General features: G+C 46.0%; 2 protein-coding genes across 2 annotated transcripts in view; both read right to left on the bottom strand.

Annotated features, from left to right (window-relative positions):
* SEC24B (SEC24 homolog B, COPII coat complex component) overlaps window positions 1-24,012 on the bottom strand; it is a 335,324-nt gene that overhangs the window by 192,296 nt on the left and 119,016 nt on the right.
* On the bottom strand, window positions 8,284-13,317 carry LOC115088374. The gene is made up of 2 exons (XM_029596569.1): window positions 13,000-13,317; window positions 8,284-9,455 (listed from the first exon to the last, which is right to left on the bottom strand). The coding sequence occupies exons 1-2, from the start codon at window positions 13,034-13,036 to the stop codon at window positions 8,881-8,883; spliced, it is 612 nt and encodes a 203-aa protein (XP_029452429.1). The 5' UTR covers window positions 13,037-13,317; the 3' UTR covers window positions 8,284-8,880.

Below are 24,012 nucleotides of genomic sequence, written 5' to 3'. Positions count from 1 at the left end.
TCCTCACACCATTCCTCAAACACTCTCAAACTGCATATAGACCAAGGAAGTGTAGAACTTTCTAGCTCTTAGCAAGGCGGATATCACTGCCGCACAGCATCCACGTTTCAGCAAGCGAGCCCTGTCAAGGGCTATACTGTAAGACAAAATCAAGTCTGATCTTTGTGAAGGACAGGCCCTGCTGCAACAGGTTCCTATGCGCCTGAAGTTGAAGAGGAGAATTTACCAGGAGCCTCCGTAGATCTGCATGCTACGGTTTCCTGGGCCAATCTGGAGAAATCAAGAGAACCAGCCCTCTGTGGTGTTTGATCCTTCAAATCAATCTGCCCAACATGGGCCATGGAGGAAAGGCATACAGCAACTTGTCTTCCAGCCACTCCTGCACTAGGGCATCAATCCCCAATGACCTCAGATCTCTTCTGCGGCTGAAGAAGCACAAAACTTACGCAGTGCGCAAAGTTGCTAACAGATCCAGGAACAGGAGACCCCAGTGATGTCGAGTCAGCTGAAACTCCTCATCAGACAACACCCATACTCCTGGATCCAGATTCTCCCTGCTGAGAAAGTCTGCTTTTACGTTGTCTTAGCCTGCGATGTGCGAGGTTGAGATCTGGAGATGCATCTCTTCCCATTCCATACGACGATCTATTTCCTGCGACACTTGCTGGCTCTTGGTATCTCCCTGCCAACTGATTTAAGCCACAGTCATTGCATTGTCCGAAATTATGTGAACCGAGCAACCTTGCAGCCCATCGTCAAACTATAAACAAGCCAACCGTAACACCCTGGCCTCCAGGCGATTGATGTTCCAGAAAGACACTCTGCATTCCAGCGTCCTTGCACCATCAGCTCCTGACAGTGAGCTCCCCAACCAAGGAGACTCGCATCCGTTGCCAGTACTAGCCAGTCTGGTGGGGACAGGGAGACTCCCTTCCCTAGATGATCTGCCTGCAGCCACCACTGTAGTTGGGAGGAAACCTTAAACAGCAGATGAAGCCAAATCGAATAGTCCTGAGACTGCGGACTCCAATGAGACAGCAGGGAGCACTGAAGAGGACGCATATGCGCCCTCGCCCACAGTACCACTTCTAGGGTCACCGCCATTAAGCCAAGAACCTGCAGTTAAGACCATACAGTCGAGTGCAGAGTATTCAACAGACAGAGCTGAGCTAGCAACTTCTGAATTCGATCTTGCAGCAGGAACACCTTGCCCTACTTCATGTCGAACCAAACTCCCAGGTATTCCAGCGATTGAGTAGGCTGAAGGCTGCTCTTGGCTAGGTTCACCACCCAGCTGAGCTCCCACAACAGGAAAATCACCCTGTGAGTCAGGCAGCTCTCTTCCAGTGACTTGGTGTGAATCAGCCAGTCGTCCAAATATGGGTGTACTAGGATTCCATCTTTTCTCAACTCTGCCACAACTATGACTATTACCTTGGAAAATGTTCTGGGGGCAGTGGCCACACCAAAGTCCAGCGCCTGAAACAAAGTGTCCCACAGAACTATGAATCACAGGAAGCGTTGATGTTCTAGTCAGATGGGAATGTGGAGATACGCCTCGGACAGATCATAAGAACATGCCATACTGGGTCAGACCAAGGGTCCATCAAGCCGAGTATCCTGTGTCCAGCAGTGGCCAATTCAGGCTACAAGTACCTGGCAAGTACCCAAAAACTAAGTCTATCCTATGCTACTGATGCTAGTAATAGCAGTGGCTATTTTCTAAGTCAACTTGATTAATAGCATGTAATGGACTTCTCCTCCAAGAACTTATCCAAACCCCCGACTACATGGCCATTATCACTGAATGCAATGTTTCCATGCAAAAATGCTTCACTCGTAGATGATGGTTGATGCCTTTGAGGTCCAGGATGGGACGAAAGGAGCCCTCCTTTGGCACAAGGAAATAAATGTAATATCGCCCTGTATTTTCTTGAGACATGGGCACTGGGACAACAGCCCTCAGACTGAGAAGCCTTGCCAATGTATCCTTCACTGCCTGCTTCTTCTGCAGGGAGACTCCATGAGCATGTCAACTCCATCGCATATCCTTCTCATATCACCTCCAGGGCCCACTGATCTGATGTGATTTTGACCCACCTCTGATAAAAGAGAAAGAAGTCCCCCTATCTCCTGTTCCCGGGGGTGGGGTCATCAAACCTTCACTGATAGGTTTGAGAGGTTCCACTACCCAAGCCTGCGCCCCTTCTGGGTTGTCTGGGATGAAAGGACCGAGACCTACCAAAAGGTCAAGTCCTCTGAAAGGTCGCTCCTCTATAGGATCGAAAACACTTGGATCCTCTAGCATGATCTCTCATGAGGGAGCACTGCACCTCTCTGGCAAACAAGGAACCGGAGATTCGCCTCACTTATTGGCCAGCTTCTCTAACTCGCTGCCAAACAAAAACAGGCCCTTAAAGTTCAATTTGATAAGGTTAGCCTTGGAGGTTGCATCTGCTGCCCAATTTCTCAACCATCACTGACGTCTGGCTACTATTATCAAAGCCATGCCTCTGGCCGAAGTGTGGACCAAATCACAACCCACATCTGCCAAGGCAGCAGCAGCTGTTTCCGTAACTGCCCTGGAGTTCACTTCAAAGTCATCGACCTCCTGGGAGAGAAGGAAACAAGAGCAAGCCACCAAGGAAGAAGCTATCTGGAAGGACACTGCTAATGCTTCAAATGCTTGCTTAAGGATAGACAATCTTTTTATCATGAGCATCCTTCAAGGCCGCGCTTTCGTCCACAGTAGTAGTGGTCCGTTTGGATAATGCGCACACAAGTGCATCTACCTTCAGGAAACATAAGCACTCTCTTAACACTGGATGCAGAGGGTACAGGCCCTCCAAAACGCAACCTCCTTTGAAATTAGCCTCTGGAGCACCCTATTCAAGATCAATCAATTCTTGAATGGCCTCCATCATGGGGAAAAACCAAGAGGATTTACACAAGGAAACCAAAATGGGATTTTTCTTTGGCTCAGACACCGAATTTGCCCCAGGAACTCCAAGCATTTTTAAGGTTTGGGAAATCAGAGCTGGCAGTTCATCATTATGAAAGAACCGTAACATAGTTCTATATAGTTCTAATCTAATCCTGGGGTAATTTCACCATCCTCAAGAAAGTCAGGATCAGTGTCATCTGTGCCATCTGGATCTCTTTCCGGAGGTCCCACAGCCATTCTAGGAGTATTCCTGCACTTGATAGAAGGTCCAGGCAAGGTTCCTACTTGCGCTTCTGCTCTGGAAGCATTGGACAGGGCTGAGGACTGCACTTGAATAAAGGATTGCAACCTCTGGAAAAATTCTACCCAGGAAAAGGTAGAAGTAGTCAGACCAGAAGGCACCCAAGGAATACTCCCTGAGCTACCCTCCCCTACTAAGGAACCAGTTAGGGGAGTTGCAAAATCAGGTGGCCCACCTGAGTCGTCTTTACCCAGGCTCACATCCGGCTGGGAAGAACCAGGCTTAGTGAAATCAGAAGAAGGCAATTCTCCCTGAGCTTCCAAACAGCGCTGGCACCAAGCAGCGGGCATTCCAAGCTGAGACGCCTCAATATGACAAGCAGTGCAAAGAGAAAAACGCTTAGACTTCTTAGGTACAGGCGCCATCATGGCCAACAGTGAGCTGAGCGGCAGCCAGAGGTGTAAGCCTAGCTGTTTTACTTTGTTTTTTGGGGTTGTTTTTTTTTTAATATGCGCTCAAGTAGGCGTTCAAAAATTGTGTCCCCAAAAATTAGCAGCACACACCTAGGTGCTTACCTAGGTGGCCAAAAAAATTAAGCGCACAGGAACTTAAGCACACAGCACTACTTATACGCAGAGGCAAATAGCACTTAATGTAGGTGCACAGACTACAAGGCCCAACAATGAAACATATAAAAACATAGAAATGACAGCAGAAGGCCAAACGGTCCACCCAAAACTGAGCGCACAACCTGGACACACAGCTAGACTCAATTGCCAGACCACAATCCTGTAGAGGGAAGCCTTAGGAAGCACACAAAATGCCATTGCGGCCTACCACATAGAGCTCAGCAAAATGCCTCGGAGCAGGGCCTAGCCTAAGGAGGCTGCTCAACCCACCAGGCTGCCCACGTCCCTCGACCTCCCACTGAAATGGGACGAATGTCGGACCAGCGTGCTAAGCATGGAGTTCGGGGGAGGAGGAAGCCCTAAACAACACAAAACCTCCTTGTAAGTCTGTGTATATGTATGTAAGTGTGTATATGTATCTGAGGTGATTTCCGTAGTCCCTCAGATGAGTGCCTTGGTCCATTAGCTAATTTTCAGCTGGCGTGGACTTAGCTGCTTGAGCAGCTGAAAGGCAGCGGGTGCAGGAAGCAGAGCGTGGCAGAGACTGCACTTGGCCTCTCCCCCCGCAGCCAGAGACTGTCTTTCTACTCAGCCAGGAAAGGCTGAGCTCAGGCAAGTTAAAAAATAAAAAACATTTAAAAAAATACATATACACACACGTATACGTATATACATATGTGTGTATATATATATATACACACACAGACACACATGTATACGTATACATGTGTTTTTTTTTAATTTTTTTAAATTTTTTAACTTGCCTGAGCTCAGCCTTTCCTGGCTGAGTACAAAGACAGTCTCTGGCTGCGGGGGGAGAGGCCAAGTGCAGTCTCTGCCACGCTCTGCTTCCTGCACCCGCTGCCTTTCAGCTGCTCAAGCAGCTAAGTCCACACCAGCTGAAAATTAGCTAAAGGCACTCATTTGAGGGACTACAGAAATCATCTCAGATATTCTTAACTGGGGGAGGATCCAATTATTATCACCGCAGGACAGTGGGACAAATTTACTTTCCTTATTTCTCCTTTTTCAAATTGAAGCAAACCCCAGTAGGGAGATGCACACCCACCATCTGCTGGCAGGCTGATGTCATTGCAGAGGTATATATATACTGCGACGTTAGTTTCCTCCGTCTCCATCTGCTGGTAGAGGTACATACCCCACTTGTTCTGGATTCATCTAACTGAACATTAAGAAATAGCCAGATAGTCTAGTTCTAAGGTTATAAAATACCATTGCACTAAAAGTGAGAAGTGGCAAATAAGGCTCTTCAGTTTCCCAAGAATGTATCATATTTTCAGGTTGATTAAATTGAAAAAAAGTGTGTTTAACCTAATTTCAAGTGAAATCATAATCAAACTTCCCTGGTTACTAGGAAATGAAAGAAATGCCTTATTGATTCTCATTGTCTCTTCTCCAGTGTTTAATGAGTCATAAAATGCAGTAAAATTACTATTTAATTTATTGGCTGCAGTCAGTGCCTTTTCTTATCCAATAAATGAGAAAATTAATTTAAAGCAGCATTTCATCTTAGCCGATCGCAAGACAGCAGAGTTAAAATGCACACCATGTGTGTATAACATTATTTAGTGCTACTATAAAACATTTTTATATAAAGCTTTACATTCTGAAATCTCACAGCACACTGCTCAGTTGATCTTAAAGGGTTTGAGAAAGCAAACACGAAACTATCTGTAGAATGAAGAAAAACGTGGCAAAAGAGATGGATAAAATTTTAAATTGCTTCAATAAAAGGTGACTGACAATAGGAAGCAAAATGCAATAAACAAATGCAAATCTGCTTCAAGTAAAAGCAGTGCATGAAGACAAATGGAATATTCAAATGTATAAGAACATAAGAACATGCCATACTGGGTCAGACCAAGGATGTATCAAGCCCAGCATCCTGTTTCCAACAGTGGCCAATCCAGGCCATAAGAACCTGGCAAGTACCCAATAACTAAGTCTATTCCATGTTACCGTTGCTAGTAATAGCAGTGGCTATTTTCTAAGTCAACTTAATTAATAGCAGGTAATGGACTTCTCCTCCAAGAACTTATCCAATCCTTTTTTAAACACAGCTATACTAACTGCACTAACCACATCCTCTGGCAACAAATTCCAGAGTTTAATTGTGCATTGAGTAAAAAAGAACTTTCTCCGATTAGTTTTAAATGTGCCACATGCTAACTTCATGGAGTGCCCCCTAGTCTTTATATTATCCGAAAGAGTAAATAACCGATTCACATCTACCCGTTCTAGACCTCTCATGATTTTAAACACCTCTATCATATCCCTCCTCAGCCGTCTCTTCTCCAAGCTGAAAAGTCCTAACCTCTTTAGTCCTACAGAAAAGGACAATTGCTAACTAGGGCATAGTTCTCCGAAGACTCTCACACAAGTAGGTCACATGACCCACTCCTGCAAAGCTCTAGAATAGGGGTGTGATCAGCAAGGGCCATCACCACATCTGGTTTTCAGGATAGATACACATATTCATCAAATATATCTGCACATATATGATTTAAGGTGGTGGTTAATTTGCATAGTATAGGTACCCTAAAAACCAGACCTGTTTGTGACCCTCACAATTCAGAGTGGAGAACCTCTGCTCTATAATTTTATGAAGTTCTTGTGTCACTAGGTAGTGTTATTGTCATGGGGGATCAACTGTCTCTACTCCAGTTTGATTTCAGACAGAATAGAAAGATCTCAAAACAATTCCCAAGATAAAAACAGGGCAGGCTGTGTGCATCTATTTGGATGCTAACTTTATAGAAAGATTGCTACAGTAAACTACCCTTTCTCTAAAGACAAGCATCCTGAATAGTCACCTAGAATCATCTCCAAAAAAAATATTGAGTATAAATAAAAATACAGTAACATTTTATTGGTGTTACATGATTTAAAAAAAGAAAGAAAAAAAAGCTGACAAACCTGAAGACCAAAACAGCATAAATGAGCCTTAGGACAGTAAGAAATAGATATATAAAAGGAAATCAAGCCTTGATGAGCAAATCTCATCATTGTAGACAGACTTAAGGTTGCCTACCAAAGCTGCAATTGCATTAATAGCAGGCATTTTGTTATGCCAATCTCAGTTTAAAGCCACAACAGTGAGAAATGTAGCCTGTCATAATTCAAAACGATACATTTACCCATTGAAAGACCTGGTTTATTAAGTTTAAAGAAAATAAATGTTGGATGGACCTACTAAGACAGTGTCCACTTCGTCATATGTCTTCTTGTTAAGGCCCAGATCCAATTAGAGCAGTTTCTGGTGCACACGATCTGAGGAAGCAACAATAATGGCAGGTCCTGGCTTGGGTCTGGTCCTGCACAGCAGAAAACTGCCTACTATTATTACTACACACTTCTACAGCACTACTCAATGTACGCAGCACTTTACAGAAACTTAAGAGACTGTCCCTTCTCTGAAGAGCATACAATCTAAAAGAGCGAGAATTTCATTTATTAAAACAATGATTAAAAATTAATGAGGCTATAAGTGTGACAATCAGGGATTCAAATTTAAAAGCAGCCTCGTAAAGATGGGTTTTTAGACAGGAATAAAATGACGCAAGAGAAGGATCATGACAAGAGCTCAAAAAGTCTATTCCAAGCATATAGAATAGCATGTAATGTGGGCATGCAGGACCTCACTCGCTCGCAACCACCCCCTTACAATCCAATAATCACAGACACATTTCATTGTGGGTAAAACAAGGCCGCAGCTTTAATCATTCAGTGGTCCGAGCTTATATCCACACATTAACACCAACAACTAGGACTTTGGTATTGCCCAGCCCCCACCAGACTATCCGCCACCTTCCGGCAGGATAGCCTAACCAGCCTCTCTGTTACACTCTTTGGCCCCAACACGCCAGGTTCCGACTCCCGCCACACTCTCCTGCAAGGAGCCAACCCAGGTGTACTCCCGCCTCCAACTTGCAAGGAGTCTGGCCAAGCGGCCCCCGCCTCATCCGGCAAGGAGCCACACCCTGACAACAGCCCTCAGTTGTCAACCACCGTCGGCTTTACCAAAATCCAAATAACTTGAACAACAAAATTGAACAGTTATGGCTCGGACCAACCGCCCCCGCTGCGACAAATCCCCCAAACAAAACTGCAATTCCCCAACAACAATCGCCTAGGACTAAGGGTGGGTGGGAGGGTCGCGCGAACCTTCTGCCCCTCTCTCGCTCGCAGCTACCGACTGAAGCCCGCGTTACTAAAACTGCTTAACCAGCAGTTTGAATTTTCTCCCCACCTATCCCAGCTCTCCACGCTTACTCCTTCTGCCCCCCCCCCCCTTGCACCTAAAGCCAATCACTGCATTCCACGACTCTATGACACTCGCCTTCAGTCCCCCCCTCCCCCCTCCTTCACGTACTTCACGTTGCAGCCCTACTTGTGTCCCCACGTTGTTTTCACCTCCGTCTATTCCACCTTCCCCCCCCCCCCCCCCCCTCTCCAACCACACGCGCCTCGCCTCTGAAGTGAGCCTGCGCCCACATTACGCCGCCCGGCCGGACACGGGGTCCGGCTGGTCTTCCATAATGTGGGCATGCAGGACCTCACTCGCTCGCAACCACCCCCTTACAATCCAATAATCACAGACACATTTCATTGTGGGTAAAACAAGGCCGCAGCTTTAATCATTCAGTGGTCCGAGCTTATATCCACACATTAACACCAACAACTAGGACTTTGGTATTGCCCAGCCCCCACCAGACTATCCGCCACCTTCCGGCAGGATAGCCTAACCAGCCTCTCTGTTACACTCTTTGGCCCCAACACGCCAGGTTCCGACTCCCGCCACACTCTCCTGCAAGGAGCCAACCCAGGTGTACTCCCGCCTCCAACTTGCAAGGAGTCTGGCCAAGCGGCCCCCGCCTCATCCGGCAAGGAGCCACACCCTGACAACAGCCCTCAGTTGTCAACCACCGTCGGCTTTACCAAAATCCAAATAACTTGAACAACAAAATTGAACAGTTATGGCTCGGACCAACCGCCACAGGCACAGGCATATAATGCCCTGTGACCCCCAAAGATGCGGCCTCGCTTTACAGAGGAAATAACTCCTCTAAGACCTCCTGAATGGAGTTCAGGAACAAGTCTAATCCTAGAAAAGACAGGTGAACCCCATCATCTCGGAACAAACCTGTTACCTTACCCCATGACCAGGCATACTTAATATGCCGACCACCCAAGCGCTCCAACCAAGTCCCGATTTGTTGGTTTGCCTTGGACCTACACCGTTTCCATCTGATGTTATCCAATTCAGCAGGCCTCACCACAATATCAGACCAGCATAAGATCGTCGTCGGCAGCAAAATAGATATAGTCATTAAGTCCTTACGGACATTGCTAATGAAGTGCTTGCCCGACATCTTACCCCAGTCGTTACCCCCCAAATGAACTACCAAGACCCGAGGAGCTGCCCGACGCTCTCGCTCCTTCCTAACATAAGGAACAAGTTCGTCCCACAGCATACCCCTCCGGCCAAGCCAGATAACCCGAACCCCCCTTCGTTGTAAGTCCAAGTGAGGGCCGTAAGGACGGCCGCAGGCGTGTCTGTGACCCCAGTAAGTAAACGAATGACCAATGATCCAAACTGTCATGGGCTCAGACGCAGCACCTGCAAAGAAACTAGAGTTAGCAAAGATCAATCATGCCCAGAATCTGGGCGAACATAACTCTTATAGGCCCCGGAACGCCACCGGCCTATCCTCTGTATGACCCCTCCAGGCACACCCGCCGTTGCCGCCGATGTAGCGGCCCCAATGCGGAACGAATGTGTTCCAAACCTGCGCCCCTCCAAACCGACAGCATACAATGCTGCGCGCAGTACCGTCTCGAATTGATACTTGGTTAATGGCCTCCGGTTCTCGTGCACTAGAAATTGCATTGCTACCTCCGGCCGCACCCTACAATACCCAGCTGCATTTCTAACCGGGCAGGACGTCAAACCTGGAACCCTGGATAACAACACGGAGGCTCCACGACCCCTCTGATCCGTCTTAGATCGCGGAATTACTATCAATACTGCTCTGTTCGTGACTACCACATTCCGCGCCAAAATCCCTGGGTAATCAGTACTGGAGGCTGAGCGAGCCACCAACTCGCTAATCCTAAAGGCCCCGAAAAAAGCGAATACGAAAGCAACTCGAAACAATAGTGTCTCATAAGGGGAAAAGCACACTGCAGACAACGCCTCCCATAACAGCATCAAGATATCATGTGTAATGGGCAAACGCTGATCAATTCTGCTCTGCGTTGTCCGCGACCAACCCCTCAACAGACGCCGAACTATAAAACGACCCGAAGGAAAGCCCCAACCATGTGCCTTCATAAAAAAGGAAAACCCCGCCAGCTGGCGGCCTACTGCAGCCTGCGAACACCCACTCGCCCGAGCACGCTCAATGAAACGTACCAATGCCATATCCGAGATCGGACCCCCCGCCCAGCCCAAGGAACACAAAAACGCTGAGACTCGTCGGGCCCCCCCTACATAACCTGTCCACGTGGAGGGCGCTAATGAATCTCGCAGCATTTTCCAGGACTCTGGGAACCAAATTTCCAAAGGAAAGACGGCACCGGGGTTCCGCATGACTCCGCTTCTGGGGCGAGTTCTCGAAACAAGTCCCACTTGAAACGAGAAAGAGAGTCAGCCACACTGTTAGAAACTCCAGGCACGTGTCGAGCCCATACTGTTACATTTAAGGACATACAACGCAAAATCAGCTCGCGCAATAACTCTGACACTCTGATGCAACGCGCCGATCTCTTATTTATGACCTCAACCACCCCCTGATTATCGCTCCAAAATACCACTCTCTTTCCTGCCAACTGAGCGCCCCAAATATACACTGCCACTACAATTGGAAATAATTCCAAGAAAGCTATATTTTTTGTAACTCCAGACGTAATCCAGTCCTCCGGCCAACCTGCTGCGCACCAAGCCCCTCGAAAATAAGCCCCGAAACCTAACGAACCCGCTGCGTCGGTGAACAGCTCCAAATCATGATTTGACCGCGGATTAGATTGCCACAACGCCTCCCCATTAAAATCCTCCAAAAACCTATCCCAAAGTCTCAGATCTTCCCGCAAAAAAACAAGAATTTCGCACACGATGATGCGGTTTTCTTAAACCGGACATAGCATGTGATAACCTGCGCAAAAACACTCTGCCCATAGGAATCACCCGACAGGCGAAATTTAGACTACCAACGAGTGACTGTAACTCTCGTAAAGACAACTTAGGCCGACCAACAGCCCCACGCACCATGTCCCTTAACAGCTGAACCTTATCCTCCGGTAACCGCGATACCATAGCTACCGAATCCAGCTCAATTCCCAAAAATACCAATGAAGTACTAGGTCCTTCTGTTTTACTGACCGAAAGAGGAATCCCGAAATCATTGGCCACCTCTTGAAAACAATTCATCAAACTGAGACAATCACCCGAACCAGCCCTTCCCACAAATAGAAAATCATCCAAATAATGTACCACGAGTCTCGATCCCGACCTCTTCTGTACCACCCAGTGCACAAATGTACTGAAGGCTTCAAAATAAGAGCATGCTATAGAACAACCCATAGGCATACACTTATCAAAGTAAAACTGCTGCTGAAAGCGGAACCCTAACAGGTGAAAACTATCAGGATGAACCGGCAACAAACGAAATGCCGCTTCTATGTCCGCTTTCGCCATTAAAGCCCCTGGGCCACACTGCCGAACTATTCGCACTGCGGAGTCAAAAGATGCGTATCGCACCGTGCATAATTCCCTCGGGATACCATCATTCACAGACCTCCCTTCGGGGAAAGACAAATTATGAATTAATCTAAACTTGCCCGGATCCTTTTTTGGAATCACAGCTAAAGGCGATAGGACCAAATCACGGAACGGAATCACATTAAAGGGACCTGCAATACGGCCCAGTCCTATTTCCCCCAGCAACTTTTCCCTTATCACCGCTAGCATACGCCGAACCGACGGGCAATTGACCCCACCCCCAACTTCCCCCTGTCCTTGAAACGGTATTTTAAAACCATAACGAAAACCCTGATCTAACAACTCCGCCACCTTTATACGCGGGTACAGCCGTAACCATGGCAACATCGCGGTTAAACAGATAGGTGTATGTGCTCGCTCAAAGACCCGGTCTACTGGCACCTTTTGCAGGTTGTGCTGTGGCCGGTCCGTCCCCTTGACGCTTTGAACACTTGGACACTGGGTGACCGGCTCCACACACGGAACAAGCGTGCCGGAACTTACAGTCCGGGAAAATACACGTGGAGCGATTAAATCTCCAACACACATCACTGCGCCCCGCGCCCCCCTTTCCAACACTACTGCCGGGCACGTCCCTCCGAAAGGACCTCCCAGGCCCAGTACCAGCCACTAACCCCTGCCCCATACTACCTGAGGACGGTTTTGCAGCCATCTGCGTTAGCCAGAGTCCAACATCCTGAGTACCCCAGGAGATAAACTTATTTTCTTCCATACGATCCCGGAATCGCTCATCATAATTAAGCCAGGACCAACCTTCGTAAGTCTTACTGGCCGCTAGGATTGCATCTGCATAAGATAACAACGCCCCATACTGTGACGGATCTTTCTTCCCCACTACACTTGCTAGCCGCAGAAAAGCCCTTGTCCAATTATGAATATTTCGTGCCACCTTAATCGGGGCCCCTACAAATTGATCTCTCTTATTCCTCTTCTTCTTATCCTTACGCTTACCACGCCTGCCCTCCAGCAGCTGAAAAATATCAATGAACTGCCTACGCCTAATTCGTCTACGAATGGAACGCGGAACCTCCTCCCATAACTCCGTAAAAGCCACCAAAGCCGGGGCACCACGTACTGTGGCCCCTCCGACTGCTCCCCCCTGAACCGCTGCTCCCGAATCCGAAGAGGTATCAGAAGATGACGAAGAGGACGACGACGACGAGGACGAATCCGATGAACTAGAGCGCCCCCTCTTTCTCTTTTTCTTAGACTTCCCAGACTTTGAAGACCCCCGTTTCCTATCCACCCCCCCTTCCTTAACACTTGGTAACACTTCGCTGCCACCTGCGTCCTTGCCATCCTGCTTCCCCCCCCTCCCTCTCTTCTGCCCCCCTCACACATGCAGCTCCACCTCTGTCCTGTCTAGGGAAAATAATAAACTCACCAGTCTGTTCAGGCTCCACAGGCAGCACATCATCCATGTATAACTGCTCTCGCCGACCCCTGCCTGCCGTCACTGGCGCGTCATTGCGCCAAGCCTCCCATTGAGATGGGCCAGGTATTTCACCATCATCCTCTGCCAAATTCCCCTGTGGAAAAACAGCAGGAGCAGGAGACGGAACAGGAGCCGGCGCAATATCCCAAATTCTCTCCACCTCCAACCCCCCAAACTCCCCAAAACTGCTCGCACATCCCCTGTCCACAGACCTCCCTCTACCAAGGTCATCTCTTCCCCTCCCGATTCTCCCCCCTCCATTCAAACGCCGGCGAGAACCCCCAGTCAAACTACGATTACCTCTTTGCCCCATGCAGTGCCTGCTTACCCCCCCCAACATCCCCCTTGCCAGTTCTGGAACCAATAACGTATTACTCACCCTCTCCCCTCTCACAGCCATGCCCCTCCCCAACATGCTACCGGCACCCCTTGCCCTGCGCTCCTCCGCTCCACTTAACCGCCCTACCATCGCTCCCTTACCCCCCTGACCACGAAACCTAGTTTTGTATAAAGCTCCCATAGACACAGCACTCTCACCAAATGAACCTTCATCAGGGCCAGGAAAGCGCTCTGCAGCATCAGAAATCATTTCTGCAGCTAGAATGGGCTCACAGCTCTTAGAAGCTGCCTTTCCAGACTTCCCCTTAGCCCGGGGCCTCACAGCTCTACCGCCCCTCCCCCTCACCACACCCAGCTCTGCAGACCTCTCAATTAACAGCAACGGTCCCTCCCTTTCAATCTCCACACCTCCTCTATCCGCCCCCCGAGCTAACGATCGTGCTCCTCCCCGCTCTGCAACGCCAAAGTCGCTCACCCATTCTGGGATCAGCACACCGTCGCCTGCTGCCTCCTCCCCCGGCACCCATGCAGCTTCCTCTGACTCCAGGAACGCAGCCACACCACCATCGAGCTCCTCCTCCTCCCAATCGGGCCTCTTGCCAGCCATGCTGCCGTCAGCACACGAGCACTGGAAGTTTACAGCTGCAAAAAATGCCTGCGATCTCCGAACAGTCCCCAACGAACAATCACACAGGAACCAGCAACAAAAGGTATGTTAAGATCGCGCGAACCTTCTGCCCCTCTCTCGCTCGCAGCTACCGACTGAAGCCCGCGTTACTAAAACTGCTTAACCAGCAGTTTGAATTTTCTCCCCACCTATCCCAGCTCTCCACGCTTACTCCTTCTGCCCCCCCCCCCCTGCACCTAAAGCCAATCACTGCATTCCACGACTCTATGACACTCGCCTTCAGTCCCCCCCTCCCCCCTCCTTCACGTACTTCACGTTGCAGCCCTACTTGTGTCCCCACGTTGTTTTCACCTCCGTCTATTCCACCTTCCCCCCCCCCCCCCTCTCCAACCACACGCGCCTCGCCTCTGAAGTGAGCCTGCGCCCACATTACGCCGCCCGGCCGGACACGGGGTCCGGCTGGTCTTCCAGAGTTGCTGGTAGAGGAGAAGTGCATAAATAATGAGCAGAGTGCACCAGGAGGGGTATGAGAGAGGAGAAGTAGCGAGAAGCTGCAGAGTTAAGGCTCTTGTAAGTGAGCAGAGTTCACTATGTTGCTATGCAGGCAAGAAGTGTTTTATGGGAGCACCATGTACTGCTGTCAGGAGAGAGGGATAAAATGATTTTGTTCCAGAGGTCACTATTCAGATATTTCATCACTGAGCAGCACCCCTCTCATGTGGGTGAAGGGGGAGCGAGAGATGAAGGGAAATAAGAAAAAAAAAAGTGAGGAGGAGGAAAGGGTGAAAGGCAAGGCTGATGTCAGTGGACAGACTGTATATACCCCACCCCCAAACTCTGCAGCTCACACCAGCCAATATCTTGAATGCATGCCTTCCTATTACCACCTAGTTCTGAATGGTCAGTGGCACATAGTGCATGAACACTGCTGCTTTCCTGAGGGTGAGAGCATCCTGCAAGGTATGAAGAGGGCCCATGAAGAGGAACAAGGTGGGAAAGTTATAGTTGTGAGACAAAGGGCATGAGTTTGCAAAAGAAAGAGAGAATGGGTGAATAGAGAGAGCAGCAGAAGGAAAAAGGGCACAGAAGGATAGAAAAGCAAGGAGGAGAGGTACTTCAGCTAACTGGCTTGCCAGCTGCTAAAGAGTCAGCAGCTGGGAAAAATAAGGACACTGAGGGTGAGAAGCAGTGTGAATGTGAGAGATTTTACTGGCTTCGGGAGAGAGGGGACATATCAGACTGTGACTGACTAGGGAGGCATGCATATATGCGATGGTGGGTGAATGAATGGAAGAAAAACTGTAGATGGCTTAGCATGTGTGTGACAGAGTAGGTGGATGTGTGTGAGAGAGAGAAAGGGAGATTGGGGAAGGTGTGCACAAGAGATCTTATGGCTAAGTGTATTTGTGGATGTACTATATATGTACAAGAGAGGAAGGAATGAGTCTTTCTACATAAGGATGTGTGCATGCTGTCTGAGTGAGGGATATTGTGGTGTGTGTGTGTATGAAAAGGGAGGAGTTATTTAGTTAATTGAGGTTGTGTGTACATGTTTGTGAACAAGGTTAACTGTAAATCTATATCTGCAAGAAGACAAAAATAAAAAGAAGAAATTGAAAGGAGATAAGAAGTGGCATGACAGATGAACGGTAAAGTCAGACATCAGATAAAATCTGCAGTACTGCAGCAAGAGGGAGAATGGCTAGACAGGCTTTACAATCGTTCTATGTTTATATGGAGAAACGGAAAACAGATAAAAAAAAAAAAGGATGAAAATCATTGCAATAGAATGAAATAACCATGATCCTGAATAGAAAGGTTAAGAAAATTTTATTTTATGATCCAGTCCCCAATTTCCTGCACCAGCTGAAGGGAGGAGATTTATGACAAAAGTTTAAAAAACAATTTTAAAAAAATTCCATGGTAAAGTTACTGAAATGTTGTGGCAATTGCCACACATCAGCACATTTGCATACTAATTTATGTTTTACTTCCTAAAACTAAAGATTTCCAACAGTTGTGCGCTGAATAACTAATGTTGTTCTTTTTTGGGAGAATAAAGATTTTGAAGATAAGTCTTGTGAAGGGAGAGGGGAACCATTCTTCTGGAGTAATTCCTAGATAGTCTTGAACAGCCCATGCAGCAGTGGGCCTGCCAGCATCCAAATCTAACACTAGAGAAAGCCTAAGAAGTGATGGAGGCCTACCATCAGGCTCAGTCGGCAAAGACACAGTGCTCTCCTGAGAAGTTGCATGATGTGCTTACAGGATGATGGGGCCCCTAAGTATCAGAAGCTCCAGTTGCTGGAAGAACTAGCCTGAATGAGGCTTACCACTTAAGGGCACAACTCTGGGAGACCCCCATGTTTCAGCTATGGGGAGCTCGGCCACTTCATCCAGGGCTGCCCCCCCAGCGCGAAGCAGCAGCCATAGATATTAACACTGTGACACCGTACTATTGTCATTTTGCAGACATTCACCCTGTGGCCACCGGCACCTTCCTAATTTCAGTAGAAATAGATGACATGCCAACACGGGCCCTGGTGGATTCAGATAGTGTGAAGACACTCATTTGACAGGAGCTAGAGAAACAGGCCCAAATCAACTATGTGTACATGGCGACCACAGGCAGTATCCGTGTTGTGTCAACCACAGGTGAAGACCCCTGTCAGCCAAGACGAAATAGAGGTCGAGGTTCTTCCCTGGCTCCCCTATCCTAGTCCTATTGGGCGGGACTGTCCGAACTTCAAGTCTTTGGACCCTGCTCACGATGGGGACACCCATTCCCCCTACTGAGTTGCCATTCCCTGAACTCTTCCCCACAGAGGACATGGACCTGTTTCCTAAAGTATCTAAAAAGCATAAATCCCAGAGACAATAAAAACAGGATAAGTATAGTTATGCAGCTGAGCAAGAGACAGGAGGGGTGGCTGCCTCTAACTCTGGGGAAAAATCACCAACCAACTCAAATCTCCTGTTTGACCCCTTTAACTGGGAAAAGGAGGGTAAGCCCAGGGTTTTTAAACTGGCCCAGAGGGAGGATGAGTCCTTTAAGTGAGCAAGGGAGCACCTACAGAGGATAGACAGTAAGGTGGCTCCAGGAGCTCCAGCAACCACGCCTGATCCTCCATATTGCATAATGAAGAGAGACTTGCTATACTGAGTCATAAAGGGGAGTGTGGAGGGGGGGACTGATAAACTAACTCCTAGTCCCCAAGTTCTATCACCAGAAAGTCATGCAGCTAGTGCATAGTCATCTGCTAGGGGGTCACCTGGACTATGCCACGAGATACCCTGAACCCCTACCACTGAAAATTATGAACACTTTGACGGTAGCAACTGCCTTAATGGAAGTTTTCTCTCGTTTAGGATTACCCAAAGACATCCTGACAGACCAAGGGACCAGTTGATCTCTAAAGTAATGAAGCAACTCTGCAACCTGCTTAAGGTGAAAACTCTATGAACATCAATGTACAATCCACAGACCAATGGCCTCATGAAGCACTTCGATAGTACACTTAAGCAAATATTGTAGAAGTTCATAGACTAAGATGGCAAAAATTGGGATTCGCTACTACCCTATGTGCTTGTCTCAGTCCACAAAGTGCCCTAGAGTTTGGTGGACTTCTTGCCTTTTGAGTTATTGTATGGTAGAACACCAAGAGGCATATTAGATGTGGCTCAATAGACATGGGAGGATGAAGGAAACCCCGGGCAGAATCTCATGGACTATGTTATATATGGTGCACAAGCACCTAGAAGCCAGGTAGGCAGCTCGCTTGTGCTTAGAAAAAGCTCAGGTCGTTCAGATCCAGGCTTACAATCATCCCACAGTTCAGCCTGGAGACGGGTTCTGGTTCTCTTGCCCTCTTCGAAAAGCAAGTTGCTCGCCTGTTTGGCATGGGTCCTATGAGATCTTGGAAAAAAATGGCCTGATGGACTACAACATAGCCCAACTGGATAAAAGAAAGAAAAAGTCAGATTTACCATGTCAATTTTCTAAAGAAATGGGTTCCTCAAGAGTGTGGAATGGTATAATGGGAATTAGGCCCAGAGCTCGGGTTTGAGGTGGACCAGACCTAAGTGCTGTTTGGAAAGGAGCTGTCAACTTCCCAAATAGCTGACTTAAAGCAGCTTCTTGAGCGGAATAGAGAAATCTTCTCGCCGGAGATATTCATTTGGTCCAGCACAGTATCATTACCCTGTCTGGGGGGTCATACATCAATGACCATACCGAATTCCAAAAGCCAGGTGCTGAGTTATTTAAACAGAGGTGAAAGAGATGCTTTAGGTTATAGCCATAGGCAAATGGTCTTCGCCCATAGTCCTAGTACCAAAGCCAGATGGGAGCATAAGATTTTGTATAGATTTTAAAAGGGTCAACGATGAGATCACGTGACTCAACATGAGGAGGCAGGACATGTGCCTAAGATGCTCTGGGGTCTCACTCCTCTATTCGCAATTGTATAGCAGATTAAAGCTGACCTCTGTATCACAACAGCCAAAACACATTTTTAAAGAATCAAGGACCAAAGTGAACAGAGTCAGTGCTAGAAACAAGGACGGGATGGCGATGAAACTGCAACACAAAGACAAGGAGAGAGGCAAAGCAGCTGATGGGAAAATGGCAGATGTCAAGAGCAGACCCTCCTCTCCTGGAACTGGTGAACGAAACAGCTGTGGCGACAGCCTCAATATAAGAGGAAACGTTTGAGAAGATTTATACCAAATTTAAGGACTTACATTCGCTCGTAACTGATGCGGCAAAACGAGTTCATGAGGTAGAAGTGTGTGTGACAGGGACAGAGTACCGAGTGGCCATTTTGGAAGTGGAACTGGTGACCTTAAAAGCAAGTAGGGATCAGCATGCCTCGAAACTTGATGACTTGGAGAATAGATGGAGAAGAAGCAATCTTCAATTCATAGGGTTGCTGGAGTCAATAGCGGAGAAAGATCTTGCTGTTGTGCTGGAGGAATGGCTGTTGAGGGCCCTGCATCCAGACTCACAGCATGGGGAATTAAAAATTGAGTGAGCTCACAGATTAGGAGTGAGGCAGCCTCACCAAAATAGGCCCTGACCGGTGATAAGCGAAGTTTTTAAATTTTATACAAAAAGCAGAGATTAGCCAAAGTTACCGGAAGAATCATAATCTAGCATATGACGGAATCCAAATTCTCATCTCTCAAGATGTTTCAACAACAATGGCAGCTCAACGTAAAACGCTTGCTTCAGTATGCTAGCAGATAAAAACATAACTTTTGCACTGCAATTTTCAGCAAAGCTCCAAGTCACACACTGAAACTAAACTACTTTCTATGAAACAGCAGAGAAGGCCCAGGCATTCTTGCAGGAACTGGAGGCGACAATGGGCATGAGCCACGGCACTGACTAGTAGAAGTGGAACTGACTTAGATGGGAAGCTGGGTAGGGGTGAAATCATGGCTGTTTGCTGTTGAGTTGGCAGTTTGGTTATTCATGGTTTAATTGGGACACTGGGCGATTCCTGTTTCCCAGCAGTTCTTTTCGAATCAGTCACAAGAAGCCAAAAGTCAAGAAAATAAAGCAGAAACTTTTAAAATTTTTAAAAAATCTTTTTTCTTCTCTCTCTTACATCAGCACCCTTGGAGGCAAGCAGAGGAACGTATTTCTGCTGACCGGGAAGGATAAAAGTAAGGGGAGAAAAGTTCTTGCATGAAGAAGATGTCAAGGTGGCAAGTTGGAGCACTGGTGATGGAGTGATGCATTAGCTGAGGCTGGGAGAAAGGTCAGCGCCTCTTCTGAATAAGCTTGCCCAATACAAGGGAGTAGTCCCGAGAATGAGCATTTCGACTGAAGCATAGGAGAATGCCTTTGGACATATTATAAAAGTTTAAAGATGTGAACAAGGAGAGAGAGAAATGTGTATAAGTCCAGGACCTTATGCATTAGTAAGGGAATAAAGAGCTAAGACTTAACAATGAGGACCATAATAGAGAAATGCTAAATGAGGTTTTTTTTTATCCTCCTCTATGTTGGTTGTACGTGATATTAGTTAAACGAATGTGACATTTGTTGTTTACTTGGGAAAAAGAGGTAAACAAGGAAGTGGAGGGAGGAGTGGGGCCCCATGTGCCAGAAGTGACCGAGACACCTATAGGATAGGCTATGTTATATTGGAGAGTGTTTCTTGTTCTCAGTTGGGTTGGAAGTTATTGGGGTTATGGAGGAAGTAGGATGGAAGGGAAAAGAGGAGGGAGGAAGGGGAAGTAGGGGAAAGGGGAAGTATGGGGGGATAGTCTAGGGGGAAAAAGGTTCACTTTTTGAATTGGAGGAATGGGAAGAAATGATAGTACGATGAGATAAGACACAAGAAGTGCTCTGTGATGTATGGGAAATTTAAAGGTTGAGGTCCAGGCTGGGTACCTTGGCCTTGCAATTTGTGACACATATATTGTTCAAACTAAAGTTCAAATGGCAGTATTATAAATAACCAATAATGATTAGGTGTACTACATGGAACATCTCTGACATTGGATCAGTGGTGAAGAGATATAGAGTCTTGCAGGCCCTGCAGAAGCAAAAAGCCCAGATAGTGTTACTACAAGAGACAGGGTTGGACAAGGAGGAGCATCAAAAATTGGTTGGGGGAAGTTCTAATGAGGATTTTGGTTAATTACTGCTTTAAGAAAACTGCCCCATGTTGACTAGTAACTGGAATAAAAAGGCCCGAAGAATAAATTATTATAACTGTCAGTCCAAAGACAGAACAGAGGCTGTGTGATAGTTGAAAAAGAACAGCATGGGAGTGCAGAAGTGAATGTACGATAAGAAGGTGCCAAGCCAGGAAGCCACAAGAACAAAAGAAGTACTGAGTAAGCATAATATATGATGTCTGAGAGGCACATGAAGGAAAAGTACCAGCAAATGTAGGGAATGAGAGAGGGGAGGAGGGAAAATTGTGCGAGCCATGTTTAACAGTGTATAAAAGACTAATGCAAATTCAAAACGATGAGTAAACTGGCATGGCTCAGAAAACAGTTCATTCTGTAAACTGGGCTCCGTTTACTCCCTTAAGGAAACACAATCTTGTTCCCTTCGGTTTCCGCTATCAAGTTTTGTATGTATAAAAAAAAAACCAACCTGTCAGTGATTAACATAACTCTTCAAAACTCCTCAAGAAACCTACGATCCAGCAATTCAAACCTCTTATCAATCCCCACTGTCAAAGATGCTCATCTAACAAGAGAGAGAGCCTTCTCCATCGCCTCCCCTAATCTTTGGAACACTCTACCTGAAGACCTAAGATCTCAACACAATATAAAAACCTTCAAAAAAGACCTAAAAACGTTACTGTTTCGTAAATTCTTCATGGATCCACAATCATCTACACAGATCAACTCTCAAATGAACTCATAACCTTAATTCTCAACCTAACTAACCTCCCTCCACATTCAACCTTATATCTGCAGAGACTTACTTGGTTATGTTTATTATTGTAATTACAACATGTTATGATATCTCAAAACCTATTTGTTAAAATTTATTCACTTTGTAAACAGTTATGATGCCTTTCCGAATAACGGTATATAAAACTCTTCAAAATAAATACATAAATAAATAAATTATAGGTCTCTAAGCTATTTAATAAATGTTAGGTTTTGAAACTGAAAGGCTGTTTCTTCACTAGCTTAGTGTCCTCTCTGGGGAGGAAACCAGGCGGGGTAAGTTTCAACATTCAACAAGAGTCTTGCAGGCCCTGCAGAAGCAAAAAACCAAAATAGCGTTACTACAAGAGACAGGGTTGGACAAGGTGGAACATCAAAAATTGGGTGGGGGAAGTTCTTTCATCCCAATCTAGTTCAAGAAAGGCGGAAGTGGCTATTTTGCTTGGGAAAACAGTACCATCCCAAGTTTCCACAGCAGTAAAAAATCCAGAGGGCAGATATTTGTTAATAGAAGGGAAGTTATATGGTAAGCAAATAGTGATTTGCAATGCATACATCCCCAATATTTATGACCATTGCTTTTTTGTTAATAAATTGGTTCAACTCCTGGCACTATATGCATATGTGCCGCTGATATTTGGGGGAGACCTCAATTGTATTGCTGACCCTAATTTAGATAAATCTTTCCGAGGACCTGCATTGAAGGTCAGCACCTCAAAGGGAGTATTGTATTTGTGTGGGCATTTAGACATGGTGGATAGTCCATCCTCTCAATCGAGAATGCACGCACCTATCCAAGGCGCATGGGTCTTTTTCCCGTATAAACTATTTACTGATATGCAGTCCAGCATTCTCCAAATTACAAAATACAGTAATTGGGCCTCTAGAGATCTATGATCGTAATCTAATATGGATGGATCTGGAGAGAATTTACCCCTCAGGCATGAGCAAGATCTGGAGGTTCCCTAGGTTCCTATATAAAGAGTTTAAGGGATATTTAACTCAGAAGTAGGATGAATTTTGTAAGTTCGACCATGAATATAAGGACTCTCCCATACTTTTTTGAGAAACAGTTAAAACAGTCTTAAGAGAAGAAATATTCTCCTATGTGGATCAGGTTAGAAATTTGGGGGTCATTTTTTATTCTAATCTAGACTTCAATGTGTCACCCCCATTTCTGATTTTATAAACCTCCATTGTATCCCCCCTTTTGACTTTTCTTCAAGCTTTAGAGCCCTAACCTGTCCAGCCTTTCTTCATAAAGGAGTTTTTGTAAGCTCTTTATTGTGCTTGCTGTTTCTCTATACATTTTCTAACTTTGCTATATCTTTTCTGAAATGGGATAACTAAAAATTACTTAACTGCTTGGGTTTGTCAGGAGCCTCATTAATATCCCAAAACGCTTTTTGTACTTCTCCTTAAGCTATAGATACCATCTTTTTGTATGAGATACACAAGCAGCCATGGTTTAATTGGTTGTTCTAAATCCACAATAATTGTAGTATAAGACAACATGGTCAGCCAGCTCCCAACAATTTCTCTCTCTTACTTTTAGTAAAGTAGTGTGTTGCCATATTAGTGCATGTGAATGCACAGAAATACAGGTCAATAAAAATATAAGGCAATACCATTTTCAAGTAACATTTTTTGACTGTCTTTACAGAGTTACACTTCAGGTCAAAACAAAATGGGGCAAAATATATTGTTGCCTGTATATAAAGATGAATCAAGATTACATTACAAAGGTGGTGAGGAAGTGGAATAAAGGGGATGGAAGAGTGGGTGGGGCAATGTGTTAATAGAGCAATTAGATGACAGAGACAGCATAATTATGTAAGTGGTAAGTTAGAAAGCCCATGTCTTTGTTATGTCCCTTTATGTATGCTTGTTTTGAAGGATCTGATCATTTTAAGTGTCTTACCAGCTTGGATAGTTCTGAATTTAAGGTCACTGCTGCAGTGATATGGTCCTGAAAAATTCCCCCCACCGGAGGTTTTACCTTGCTCTTCTCTGTAATGTATCGTCTTATGTCAGTGTGGGTTTATTCTTGTATTTAGATTCTGGTCTGTTTCACTTAATGACTTTCTAGGAATTTTGTATTTGATAAGATTCTTCATCAAATTCTTCCTCTAAAGTAATTAAAAATCCTAAATCGCAAAAAAGCCCTTCTGAACCAGCCTAACTCAATTAAGCTATACTGGCCAGCTCCTTCTAAAGTTAGCAGAGAACAAGCACAAGAATAGAAAAATTATACAAGACTGGAAAACAAGTTTTTACCCAGCAAGTCCAAAAGTTAAACAAGCAAAAGAAAACTTCTTAAATAAATAAAACTTGACAAAATTGTTTTTTTAAAGTCTGAATTTTAAATTACTCACTTTTCCAAATCTGAGCTCAAGCTAAGTTACAAATTCAGGTACAGTAACTATTTCTCTACTCCAGAAGGTTTACAATCTAAGGCGGTCCTTTATAAAGCCATGTTATTTTTCCTCAAGGGGGGGAAATAATGTGGGATTTACTAAGCTGCAGTATCATACACAGAGCATGTTTTCTGCGCATAAATATCATCTATG

Source organism: Rhinatrema bivittatum, chromosome 1 (genome assembly GCF_901001135.1).
Source record: "Rhinatrema bivittatum chromosome 1, aRhiBiv1.1, whole genome shotgun sequence".
Lineage (NCBI taxonomy): Eukaryota > Metazoa > Chordata > Amphibia > Gymnophiona > Rhinatrematidae > Rhinatrema > Rhinatrema bivittatum.
This window is presented reverse-complemented; position numbering and strand designations above follow the sequence as displayed.

Bases quoted from the DNA above. Each gene is read 5' to 3' on its own strand.
- LOC115088374 (XM_029596569.1), bottom strand. From the start codon at position 13,036: ATGGATGATGTGCTGCCTGTGGAGCCTGAACAGACTG. The intron at 9,456-12,999 runs GTGAGTTTATTA...GTTTCTTTGCAG, and splicing joins TGTGGAGCCTGAACAGACTG to GTGCTGCGTCTGAGCCCATG.